We start from the raw sequence: 13,866 nt of genomic DNA, 5'->3' as shown, positions 1-13,866 counted from the left end.
TTTCAGGGTTTGGCCCCTTGTACTAAATCCCTGGCTAGGGGTCAAAACACGTGCAATCTCAGGCCACGTGCAATCATCCCGTGCAATCTCAGGGCACGTGCAATCATCTCACAAACATCTTTAATAATTAAGGTTATGTATTCCAGCAGGGTTCTGTGATATCACCGCTGCTATTCAACATATTTATCGACGACTTTGATGATGCTATACCTGAGGAACTTTGTGACCAAGCCACAATGCGTAAATTTGCCGATTATTGCACCGTGTTTCAGTGTATTGCTAAAGGTAGTCCATCCGACCTTCAGAGAGTACTTGACGATCTACAAAACTGGTCCACGGAAAATAACATGTTGTTGAATTTTATAAAAAGAAAGCAAAAGAAATGTGGATTTCCTTTCAAAAAAAAAAACGTCCAACGAACCTGTTCAACTAAGTATCAACGGCTCATGTTTGGAGAGAGTAAAGAAGTATAAACTCCTTGGAGTTTGGCATCAGAACAACTTATGTTGGAACTATCACATTGAGGAAACTATAAAAAAAGCAAACAAAAGGCTGTATTATTTACGGGAAGTAAGGAATGCAGGAATGCCAACAGGAGTTGGCCTTACAATCTACTGCATTAAAATACGTCCACTTTTGGAGCATATGCATCGCCTGTCTGGGGAGGAATTCCAAAATATCTATCGATGAACTACAGAAGTTTCAAAACAGATGTCTGGACATAATTGGTTTCGAGAAAAGTACCCTTCCAACATTGAAAGAACGGCGTGAAGACAGTACAAAACGTGAGATCGAAAGAACAATAAATACCGCCAATCACCCAAATCAGATATTTATAAACACAAATGTAAATAAAACACATAACCGCAGATCTAATGTTCAGTCTGCAATTAGGATTTCAACATCAAGGACAAATAGACACATGAACTCGTTCATACCTAGGACCACCAGGCTCATAAGTACATAATTTTTAGATATAAATATTGTATATATCAATAATTTTAACCATGTAAATCCACTGTATATTTTATTTCAGGTTGATTAATAAAGCTTATTATCAGTATTATTATTTCATTAAACAATTGAATATATTAACATAAAAAGCGAAAAATTCCATAAAAAGAAAATTCTTTTATTTTGACCCCTAGATTGAGCTGCTTTGAAGTCATATGTAAGGCGTCGATTGATGAAATTGGAAGTTTCACCGGGTCACTTGTGCTACCCCGGTCATAAAATACCTTTTTTGATATGGACAAATTGCACAATAGTACCCAGGAGTTTTCTGGACCTTAGCCAAGAGACTTTTGTAGGCATCTGTTTTAGGGGTCCATCATTGTCGCTGTGTTGTCAAGCACTATAGATTAGTGACAATGAGAGAACGGAGATAGCAGATCAAGTAACAGAAGTTAATGTCTGCGCATGCTTTATTTCGTTGACTGCTGTAATTCAAGACAGCCGAACTAGAAATATTAATTTAGCATACTCGTAAACAAAGATTTGTAACGAGAAGATAGATAGGATTTCTAAGAACTTCAAGGGCAATAGATTATTTTGGCTAAAAAAATATTCGTCATTAGTCATTTCTCGGATGAAATATTAGTGAACAAGAGAGATAAAAGGTTAAGCAATTTGGTTAAGTTAATTTGTTAATCAGATTTTCACGTAATAATATTTCAAAAACGAGTGAGAGTGTTTCATTAGGGTCTCCAAACACGAGAAAGCATTTGAAAGCACGAGGCTGTTGGCCGAATGCTTTTATTGTTTTCGAGTGTTTGGAAACCCTAATGAAACACGAAGCGCGAGTTTTTGGAATTACTTCTCTGATGAATTAATAATTCAGTGATTCCGTCTATAAACGTCGGGAATCGAGGCCTTTGAATACTTAGCCGCTCCGAAGTTGACTGAAAAAACTGGGTCGGGTTCGTGGCATCGCAGTGTATGTATGCTTTGGGGCTGTTTGAGGGGAGATATTTCCATGATGACGTCTTAATGTTTTTTTTATATATATGTTTTCATCGTTTTTTGTTCCTAATAACATCGCATGCAAGATAGCAAGCAAGTCGTATTGGTGTTAATTAAAGACGATTGTACCAAACAACTTTTGTTTAATGACACCAACGCTCCCCCGAGAGGCCGCGATGACGTAACGTGAAATCGAAGAATTAGGGGCATTCAAATGGGGCATTCAAAAAAAAACTTTGATAGATGTTTTCATGCTCAATAAAAGGATTAAGCCTTTGGAGAGACTCGAACTCTCGACCCCTGGTTTACTAGACCAGTGCTCTAACCACTGAGCTACAAAGGCACTGAATTGTGAATTAATAAGCAAAGATGTGCTACTTTATCGTGGTTAAGCGGACAGTGATAGGAGAATGATAGAAAGTATTTTAAATAACTTCGTAAAAACAAGGAAGGATTAGTTAGGATTGGACGGATGGATATCATAAACGAGAGAGACATGGGTCGAGCTGGACATACAAAGACAACGAGATTGAGAGTGTGTAGACGAGTAAACCTGTGACGGGAATAAATTAATGAAATATTTGCTTGCGAATTCTGTCTTTATGTTTTCATTTATTCCCTTTATTTTATTTGTGGTAAGCAATATGGTAATGTGGTGGGGTCAGGAGGAAGACCATTTAATGCAACCCCAATAAATAATAAATAGGAACAAATAAATATGGTCAAATGTTATCAAATATTATACATGCAACAAAAAGCTTCCAAAAACACCATTTAGCAAAGTAGATGGATGAGCTAGATTACTTGAAAAGGCAACCAGGCATCTAAATAGAATTAAGAACAGTTAATGCAAGAGTTTTATGAACTTGGAGAATCCGGGTATCGATCCCGATACCTCTCGCATGCTAAGCGAGCGCTCTACCATTTCAGCTAATTCCCTTGTTCTTTTTAATACATTAAACATACTAATTACGCTATCACTACTTTATTCAATCAAAGGATTCGATGTTTCACAAACGTTTTGTCAATATCACTAGAGAGGATGCTCAAATATAGAGATACAACCATCTGTAGGTAAAAAAGACATCAGATCGGCTGTTACAACGTAAGACCTTCAACCACGTACTAAACACAACTTTGAACAGTAACGAACCTAATGGATTAGAGTGCTCACACTAAATCCGTGAAACAAATAATAAATTTTTAGCACTAAATAGTGATAATTAAACAATAGAAAACAAAGGCTTCTGTATGAAATAGTACTAATTAGTACTATATAATGTAAGGGGTTTTAGGGTGTGAGCTATTGACTCATAGGACATTGTTTTAGTCACATCCAGCTAGTCTGTCAAATATATAGATGCTACATAGATGCTAGTTTTGATACTAAAGTAAAATTCAATGTTTTGGTTTTCAAAGCCGGCACTTTATTGCTACTGTTAGGTTATAACTTATAGCCTGGTATGCGCTCATCCAATCACAACGCAGCATTGATGATAGACCACTGATCTGGATTTGACTAAAGCCTTTGGAAAAATTGACCGGAAATAATGACAGTTGGAAAACAAATGGTATGTGTTATTCTGATCGGAAAGTTCCGCAAAACTCGGTCTCTTCCGATTGAGAATCCACATTTTATTAGTGCCACCTAAACCAGACCATTTCAGACTTTGGATTTGTTTTGGTAGTACGATGGACGGAGCCATGACCATGGTTAGAGTTAAGCAATTTCAACAAATTGACGTTAAGCAGATTGTATACGTAGTGTCGCGAGATCGAGTAGACACTTGGAGATGTCGATGGTTTGTCTGTAGGACAGGTATACCAGAGTTAGAACCTTTTCAGTTTTTTTAAAGAAAGTTTTTTTGCTGAAATTTTTTTTGTTCTTTATTGATTGAGTAGGACCATACCTCCGAACATCGAGTGCTGAAGCGCAGTATGGCAGCGCGAAGCATTTACGGATACGCCGGAGATTTCGGCCCCGACACCGCTATCCAGTGACTAATCAGGAAGCTCGGCCGAAGCCTAAGGGAGAGGTTAGTCGGCCCCTAGACCGTAGATGATTAACCCCTTTTTGTTTTAGCTTCGCACCAGTGTCCCAAGATGTGCAAAAGGGACAGCATGGTGGTCTTTAGCAAGGGGGGGTCCTACATGGACGCCAGAGACACGCTGGGGTAATGAGCCCCGCCCCCCATGTAGACCTACACACTACAGATTACTACAATAAACACTAATACAAAAAGATAATCAAAACATCATTTACATATAGAGTATCATCCTGGTCTACCTAGGATTATACTCATCAAAACACTTCATAGGTATATTCAAACGAACACAACGTTTTCCCTTGCATAAACGTTACACAAGTACAAGTGAAAAGAAGACAAAGAAAACTACTTTTAGGCTGACCAGGTTATAACAGTAATATCCGGAGAAAACTTTCCCAAAACATTCCAGGATCTGTTGAAAAAACGCCTTGATTTTCGACTAACCGAACGTTTAGAGTAACAGAGCAGATGGATATTAAGTCGTTTCACAACCTTTGCTTTAACCACAGAGGCAACAGGGAGAGTACCTTCAAAGCAATACTCATTCCTAGCCAACCACACAAAGTACTTCAACAGATTAAGAAAATAGGAAAAAACAGGTGGAATAATCTGCCGTTCATGATTGTCATATCCAAATAGCATATGACGAGATTGAAGGGATGGCGACAAGGGAGTAACACGCAGAAATAAGGTCTGAGCCCATAGTAACAGTTCTTGCATGAGGTTACATTCAAAGAATAAATGAACTGGAGTTTCCAAAGGATGTCCACAAAAGCATGAAGGATCAGCAATGTTCATACCAAACTTGACAAGTCGATCACAGGTATAGAGCACTCCACGGCAAATCTTCCACGATAGATCACGAACTTGACGATCCAAAGGCATAATGCTCACTTGTGACCATGTGTCCGTCCAATAGAGCTCGCCAAAGATTGGGCGAAATTTCAGAACGCAATTAGGAAGCATAACATTCCTTTCAATGATATTTGAATAAACAGATTTTGTAGTAAGAGATGAGATAGACAATGCACTACCATCAGAGGACCGCAGAATAGCAAAAGTTTTCAATTGAACTGAGAAATGGCCACCGACGTATGCCCAAGCATCTAAAAGTGAGGCATAAAAATCCGGTAGTAAATGAGAAGGATAATATGCAGGATATGAAAGAACAGAACGTAAATCATCACCAAATACTTTCTCCACAAAAAGGAGAAGAAAGCATACCATTTCGATGGGGACAGGGCCCATCGCTTTATCCACTGACAATGAAGTGCGCGCACCTTTGATTGTATATCAATTAAACCAAACCCACCTTGAGTGGTGGATTGGAAAAGAACGTTTTGTGACACCAAATGCTTTTTCCCCGACCAAAAAAAATCCAAAGTACACTTGGAAGCTTGCGCCAAGACCCAGTTTGGCATGGCTAGTACTGAGGCACAAAACAATAGACCTGCCATGCCAAGTGCATTCAGGACAAGAGCCTTACCAGAATAGGAAAGATTACGATGTTTCCAAGAATCTAGTACACTAGAAAGTTTGTTTAAGCGACCATCCCAATTTGGATGAGAGACATCATCATTTCCTAAACATGTGCCAAGACAAGGAATACTGTCTGAAGACCACTGCAAGTCAATGGGAGGATCACTACGACCTCTCCAAGAGCCTGCCCAAAGCCCTTTAGATTTCTCTTTATTAATCTTAGCCCCAGATGCCTTTTCATATTCCTCATAGATGGAGAAGACAGTGGATATTTCATCGTCATCTGTACATAACAGGGTCGTGTCATCAGCGTATTGGGAAATAAGTGCTGGTTCATAATCAGGGTGCGGAAGAACCAAACCTCTTAAATAGATTGACGCACGGATACGACACGCTAAAAATTCTTTGGGAAGACCATCAAAACCAGGCGTTTTACCTGACGGCATCCCCTCAAGAGCCTCAAGACATTCCTTCATGGTCAAAGGACCCTCACACACATCTTTCACTTCTAAAGGAATTCTACGTTCCAAGTTAGAAATAAAATCATCTGCAATGGTTTCATCAGTTTCTTGTGAAGTAAATAAACCCTTGTAAAAAGAGAACCAAGCCTGCCTCAAATTCTCAGGATCAGAAACGTATTGATCATTGCTATCTAGAATAAGATCAATCATTTTGTTGGCCCTATTCTTCTTTCCCATACGGAAGAAAAAGGAAGTGGATCTCTCTCCCTCTTCAGTCCATTTGGTACGAGCTCTTATTTCTGCCGCCTTGGCTGCCTCTCGATCAAACAATTCTAATTCATTGAGTACACTATGGTATTGATTTAGAACAGAGAGATCTCCCCCATCTACCAGAACTTTTAATGATCTTGCTTGAGCTTCCAAGGAATGCCTGGATGCCCGTCGTTTGAAAGATAACTTGGAACAAAACCTAGTGGTGGCTTGTTGGATCTTTCTTTTACCTATATCCCACTAAACAAGCAATGACGTACATGACTCTTTCTGAGGTTGCCAGGACTTCCATAAGTCCCTTACGAGCTCCACGTATGCATCGTTATCCAAAATACTAACATTGAGTTTCCAAAAATAAGGGCCTCTGGGTGGAACTTCAGGCAATATGAAATCAAGGAAAACAGCAGAGTGATCAGAATGCGGACAAGGTAAAATACTACACTCAGAAACATGAGGAACAAAACGCAATGGAAGTCCGATCATATCAATGCGGGACGCAGCCATGCCATTAGTACTGATATAAGTAAATTCTTTGGTTCTAGGATGACAGTGCCTCCAAATGTCAATCAAGCGATTTTCATGGAATAAGATGGGAAGGACAGTAACACTGTCATAACTAGCAGGTAGTACAGAATTAAAGGATCGACGATCCAGAATAGGTGTAAAAACCGTATTGAAATCCCCTAAGAGGAGAATGTCAGACGTAGGATCAAGCCTATCATTTACTTGTGTCAAAAAACCATCTCTTTCAGGATTGTGATTGGGAGCATACAGGGAGACGATAGAAACTTTGCAAGAGTCATATTGGACATCTAAATAAGTGAAGCGGCCATTGATACCCGAGTACTGTTTAAGTACAGAAAAAGGAGAGGCACGCTTTAACAAAATTGCAGTACCACCAGAATGCTTTGTGTTGAAATCTCCAAAAGCTAGATAAGGAGAATTATCAAACCAATTATTGAGTTCTTGTTGTGAAATACAGTGAGTTTCTTGGATGCTCACAATATCAGGCGGGCGAGATAAGGAAGACAGCCAAAAAATAAATGTTGTTCTTTTCACATACTCTCGCAGACCATTTATGTTTATAGTGAGAGCCCTCATTTTAAACAAAAATCAACAAGTATTTATGATAGTTTCAATATTCTGAATAACTGCTTATTAATAAACCATCAATTTCAACATTTTCAATAATCATAACATTATTTGTAACATTATTCATATAACACATATATTACGTAAACAATTCATACTTCAATACACTTTTTTTTATTTATTTATTTTTTTTTATTTTATTATTATTAAACCTTCAATATATGATTAGAAATATAGATAACTATATAAATACGCAAGAAAAATTAGGGTTTCTTTTTAGAACGTTGAGTAATAACCTCCTTTGGATCCACAGATCTTTTGAGGTTACGTAAATTAGTAAAGCAAATGTCCATCCCTTCAGCAGGTTTTTCCTTCGTCGTGTTTTGTTTGACCATATGACTAAATGAAGGAGAGGACAAAGATGTTCCCAAGGAAATTGAAGAGTTAGAATCACACGACAGAGATAGTACTTCAACATTTTGAAGAGAATCCTGAGAAGAAGGATTAGGAAAAAGCGGTTGCGAAGAAATAACTTCTGAGGAGGAATCCTTTTGCAAAGAAGAACGCAAATCTGTAGGTTCCTGTACAACTTCAGTGATCACACCTGACTGAGATATATTTTCTGTCAACTCTTGAGACTCCTCTGGGAGAGAAAGAGCAGGATGTTGCGGAAAGTCCTGTCCTTCAGGACGATCTATAGCGTAACTAGGGGGTTCAATAAGATCCTTCGAGCAAGCATAAGAATGGTGACCTTGCGCACCACAGCGGTTGCAGACACCTTTTAGGGGACATCTTGTATTTGAATGTCCCCACCAGTTGCATGAGAAACAACATAATGGCTGACTACGGTATCTAATATGAGCAATAAACGGGTCCAAAAGAACACTCGTAGGAATATGCTCATTTAATGTCACAAAAAGCCGTCTATCTCCAGTTTCAAAGCCAAATTTGTCTAAATTTCTCACCACTTGATTTACGCTCCCATATTTTTCAAAGTATTCCTTGATGTCGTCATCCTCCACCTCACAAGGGAGGTTTGAAACCGTCACAACTTGTTGAGGTGGTTCAACCCCATTGAAAAAGCAAAAACAGCCCCTAATATAGATTCCTTTCGTAAATAACTGTTCCCTTTGTCTATGAGATTCCTCCTTAAACGTTACTCTACAAGAATAACCTGTATTAGACACCTGAACACATTTTATGGCAGTACGCAATTCGTTTCCAAGAACTTTTCCAATGGCCGCAATAATTTCATCCCTAGTGACCGGCTGTCTAAGCTTCTGTAATTGACGTGGAAGCCCTAATTCTAATGTATTTGGCCTATGTACCGAGAACATATTTGACCAAAAAATAATATACCAAAAATATTAATAATCAGTGCCCTTAATGGAAATATTCCTAGGTTGTCGAAGTAGGACAAATCTAGGGAATAATTCAACAGAGGGAGGAGGATACAACTCCAGCTCTTGACTTCAGAAATCTTGATTCTTGAGTCTTGAGAATCTTGAGCCTTGAATCTTGAACTGTGAATCTCAGATCTTGGACTTGAATTTCTACACCGACTTGTAAAGAAAAACTTCACCAACTGTCGGCAATCGTGAGCTTACTTGCAAAAGATGATTAACCCCTTGCTATGATTAGCACTGTGTGCCGAGTCTGTCTGGTGGCTACCTTCCTAATGCTTCCTTAGTCCGTGTGGGAGGTGTTTTGAAATCTTACTAGAAAAAATAGACATGCACAAAAGCTAACAATCGATTTTGGATCTTTTATCATTATAAACCGTAACCTCGAACCGACATGAAGAACGAACGAAGCCTATCGGGAGTGACGTTACAGGTCATTGAACCAAGACTATCTATGGCAGTGAACGTCTTGTTAGCCACTCCGTGTTATTTTGGATTTTCATTCGTACTTTGAGGTAAGTATTTTCGTTTCTCTTCCAGGAAAACAACAGGGTGAAGTGTACTCTGCTAGAGGCACATTCTATAAAATATTAGAAAAGTTCACCCGAATGACCTCGTAGAGGCGTTCACATAGAACCACGTGGCGACGCCATGTTAACCTTATTTATGGGTCATTCTGACATTTATTTCGTTCTCTGTTAGATTATGTCTGGCAATGAAGCTGGTGACACCGCAGAGGGCACAAATGCACAAATAAACAAAGCTATTTTGGACAGAATCCCATGACACTATTCAATCTCGCGCGCTGATTGGCTACCGAGAGTGGGTATTTAGCGTGGAATACCATGGTTTGAAAAGCTGAATACCACGATATATAGGGATCCCGCGAGTTGTTGTTGTTGTTCTCGCATTCACCTCAAAATACAAAGATTTTCGTCTGTCACACTATCTTTGTTTTGTTTAGTTTGAAAGTTGCAAAAATTGAGTTCCCAAATTTTAGTATTCAGCTAGACGCTGAGGAACAAAAGTTGAGAAAACCATTAACGCTTGCAACAACAAGAAAAAAGAGAAAAGTTGCTAATATGGAGGCAGCATCAACTTCATCCTGGAAAGAAAAGACAATAAGCGAAAAAATTGTCAGGGATACCGAGAAAAGTACCGAAAAGTCTGTCTGCCCCAAGTCAACCGATGAAAATTCTACTATTGTCGAGTACACAGATGAAGAAATCCTGGAGTTTAAAGAGAATTTGGTCGCGGCAAACACGAAGAAAAGCACAACTACATCTGTACGCCGTTTTCAGTCATGGTACAGAGAAAAATATAAGAAAGAAGTCGACTTAAACCAGATATCAAAGAAAGAAGCACCTTACCTTTTGAAGCATTTCTTTCTAGAAATACGCCAGACAACCAAAGATAACAAGGGCAAAGAATATGAGCCAGGTTCTCTTCAGACGTATCGCAACGGTCTGCGAAGGTTTTTCCTTGAGCGGCCATGTCCTCCTTCCCCCGACAACTTCGACATCGATAAAGAAGCAGATGTAGAGTTTGAAGAGGTCGCAACAATGCTGTCAATGAAGAAAAAAGATCTCAAGAAGAAAGGCTTAGGGACAAAGCCAAATGCTGCCAGGTCGTTAGAAGAGAATGAAGTCGAGAAAATGTGGTCTTCAGGTGCTTTAGGCTTGCACACTTCAAGATCTCTCCTCCATCTTGTTTGGTGGAATAATGTCACTCATCTGGGAATGAGGGCTTTCCAAGAGCAGTACGACTGTACGATTGATGATTTTACCATCACAGAGTACTTCATAGAGTACAAAGAGCGCCAAACCAAGAACCGCCAAGGAGACGAGAATAGCAGGAAACGAACAAGAAAGTACAACAATAAAATATGGAGGACCAATGGCGGCGAACGCGATCCATACCTTGCTTTCGTTGAGTACTTGGAGCATCGACCAAAAGGTGAACAAGTCCCAAAAAATCTGTTCTTAAGTCCAATTGACAAGCCAACATCTGAAGTGTGGTATAAAATGTCACCGGTTGGAATAAACACCTTGTCTAAGATGATGAAGAAGATTGCCGACATAGCTTCCCTAGAAGGCAAATGTACGAATTCGTGTGGCCGTAAAACAGCAATCCAATCCTTGCGAGAAGATTTCGACCCGCTTGAAATTTCAGAATTGACTGGCCATGCTAATCCAGAATCGATATCAAGTTACAGCCATAACCCATTGGAAAAACAACGCAAAATGTCCCACAAGCTGGCTGGATTTTCTCCTTGCAGTCAAAGTAGTAGTACGGTCAGTACGTCAGTAGTTGAAAGTTCAAGATCACCAGCAAGAAATACTTTGAATGAAATATCTGCCAATGTAGAAGGTCGTCAGGCGAACCAAACAAGTAAAGCTGCCGAAGCCCCTTATAATGGTCTTGAGTTGAGTGGAGCCGTAAGTGGACTGTTTACCGGAGTCACATTTAACAACTCACCGGTGAATATTTCCATCAATCTACAGGCTGGTGTCCATCGCTAGCTCTTTCTTCATCTAACACTAACTGAGCTACACAACAGTAAAAAAAGAAAAAGAAGAAGAAAAAGGAATTTGCTTATTTTGATTTCATTTAGTCTATTTAGTCTATTTAGTAATTGATTGTGTAACTCAGAGAAAAGTCTTAAAAGTTTTGTGTACTCACCAGTTAGCTTCTTTGTTTTGCATGACATTTTCGCACATTTAGACTGCTGAACTGCCTTAGATTTCGATCAAGACGAGAAAAAGTCATTATTGTTGTAACAGATTAAAGGAAGTATTTCAGCGAAGGAGATTTTTGAGAATAAACAGTTTTTCCCACAGTAGCAAATATTATTCTGCTCGCCACGAGGTTCAAACCAAAAGATCAAACGCTCACCTTTGAGCGGAATTCCTATTGGTTGGGAGGATGGCATCAGAATGGTTTCCTTCGTGGGCCAAGGTTTTCTTGAACTCGCACGATTTTTTTCTTTTTTCTTCTTTATATTCGCTTAGATTGAATAGTGTCATGGGATTGAAGGAAAATTCATTGGCTTGACTCGGGAATTCCAAGTTGAATTCACTCGAAAAGGCGATATCGCCTTTTCTCGTGAATTCAACTTGGAATTCCCGAGTCAGCCAATGAATTTTCCTATAGTATTGAACGCCTAAATGTTAATATGGCTCAATTAAGCGACCATATGTACGGCCGAGACGAGGAGCTCGAAGAACCCGACGACAGAGAGAGCGAAATTTACGAACCTGATGATGTTGCTTCGTTTATAAGCATCCAACAAGACTTGTATACGATAGCGAAGACTAACGACAACGTTAAGATAAGCGAAGATGTCGATAAAGGTTCGCCCCATGTAAGGGAATCCGGAATTCGGAATCCGGAATCCGGAATCCACGAAATTTTAGGCTTTGGAGTCCGGAATCCAGCACTCTGGAATCCGGAATCCACCCTTTTGAAATCCGGAATCCGCTACTTTGAAATTCAAAGTATGCACTCAAATGCTATCGCCTCGACCTAAACTGAACCGATGTAGCCCCTCCCCCACTGAGTACTATCTCGACCAAGAATATCTATCATCATATGCTGATTTAATTGATAGACAATTCTACTTATACTGGCAAGTATATCAAATATAATTTTCAGAGAAAGTATCTGAAAATTAACGATATGGTATCCGGAATCCGCAATACAAAAGTTTTGGAATCCGGAATCCAGACCCTTGTAATCCGTAATCCAGAGTCTCGGAATCCGGAATTCAGCGCTTGGAATCCGGAATCCAGCATAAGTCCGGATTCCCTTACATGGGGCGAAAAGGTGGTGTGTTGTCCAACCAGTTGGAACTAGACCTTGAGACTAAAGCACCGAAGGTCAACGATGAAATTGCTGGTGTGGTAAACAAACTTCATCTGCACAGAGACACAGCACGCCGGAAAATGTTAAAGTTCGCTTACCGAAGAGTGAAAATAGTATCTGGACTCAGTTGCCCACTCGTACTCGAGCGACTGATGCAAAATTGCAAACTACACAACAGATACTGTTAGACACCATTAACTGTCAATTGAAGGTGACGAATAAATTGCTAAATTCCAAAACGTCGAAGGATTTGTTGACCTCCACCTTAGATGGGTTAACATTGGCTATGACTGCCAACTACGAGATCAATCAAAGACGTCGAGATGCGATTAGACCGCAGTTCAAGATAGAATTCGCCAAAGGGTTATGCAGTTCTACTAACCCTGTCGACGAGTTCCTCTTTGGAGGGGACACTTCAAAACGAGTGAAGGAAATTGCAGATTTGCAAAGGAGCAAAGTGTGCAAAGGACAGCCCACTTATACAAGTACTCGTAGGTTATCGAGGTTATCGCAGAGGTCGAGGCAGATCAGGGGCACGTACCTCGACATATACGTCGCAGAACAGTTATCAACAATCTGATAAGAAGCCATCTAAGGCATCAAATTGGTATGTAAATAATTCAAAGCTATCATTTATTATCAATGATCAACAACCCTTTTTGCTGGCAGAACAAACCAGTATTTTTCTGAGTGGGTAAAACTAACAACAGACCCGGAGGTCCTAGATATTGTGAAGCATTGTCACATTGAATTTACTGAGGATCCATGTTTGTTCAGTATCCATGGCCAGAGGAATTTTAATGCCCAAGAATCTAATATTATAAATAACGAGGTTCACAAGTTGCTCGATTTAGGGGTGGTTAGCCTCTCTAGTTATGAGCAGGGCGAATGTTTATCCCCTATTTTTGTCACTCCTAAACGAGATGGATCCTATAGGTTAATTTTTAATTTTAAAAATTGCAATCAAGCTGTCCTCTATAGGCACTTCAAAATGGATAATTTAAATTCTGTTATTAGTATGATTTCTCCAGGGGCCTACTTTGCTTCTTTAGATTTGAAACATGCTTATTATACAATTCCTATTGCTGTGGAACAAAGAAAGTTTTTGAAGTTTCTTTGGCTTGGTAAATTATATGAATTTAATGCTTTGCCCACGGGGTTGTCCAGCTCTCCTAGAATTTTCACCAAGGTCATGAAACCCCCACTAGCCTATTTAAGACAGAAAGGATGTACTATTGCAGGATATATCGATGATTTCTTCATTCAAGGGAATGATGCCCAGGATTG

The 13,866-nt window shown here is 39.5% G+C and overlaps 1 protein-coding gene, 1 non-coding gene and 1 pseudogene across 2 annotated transcripts in view; 2 read left to right on the top strand and 1 right to left on the bottom strand.

Moving 5' to 3' along the window:
- Window positions 1–2,232: 2,232 nt before the first annotated feature.
- Window positions 2,233–2,305, bottom strand: Trnat-agu (transfer RNA threonine (anticodon AGU)). Its single transcript has one exon. It is a non-coding gene; the product is annotated as a tRNA-Thr (tRNA).
- A 7,115-nt stretch (window positions 2,306–9,420) lies between these two features.
- LOC148906412 (uncharacterized) lies at window positions 9,421–13,159 on the top strand (annotated as a pseudogene).
- Window positions 13,160–13,570: 411 nt separating this feature from the next.
- Window positions 13,571–13,866, top strand: part of LOC148906411 (uncharacterized) — a 1,738-nt gene continuing 1,442 nt past the window's right edge. Inside the window, exon 1 of the mRNA XM_089038023.1 lies at window positions 13,571–13,866. This exon is cut by the window's right edge and continues 225 nt beyond it. Within this exon, the coding sequence (XP_088894149.1) occupies window positions 13,571–13,866 (296 nt within the window).

Source organism: Actinia tenebrosa, unplaced genomic scaffold (genome assembly GCF_029948245.1).
Source record: "Actinia tenebrosa isolate PJP-AT-01 unplaced genomic scaffold, QUT_ActTen_1.0 PGA_scaffold5__44_contigs__length_20552954, whole genome shotgun sequence".
In the NCBI taxonomy this organism is placed as follows: Eukaryota; Metazoa; Cnidaria; class Anthozoa; order Actiniaria; family Actiniidae; genus Actinia; species Actinia tenebrosa.
Note: the sequence above shows the minus strand (reverse complement) of the source record. Positions and strands in the feature narration are given on the sequence as shown.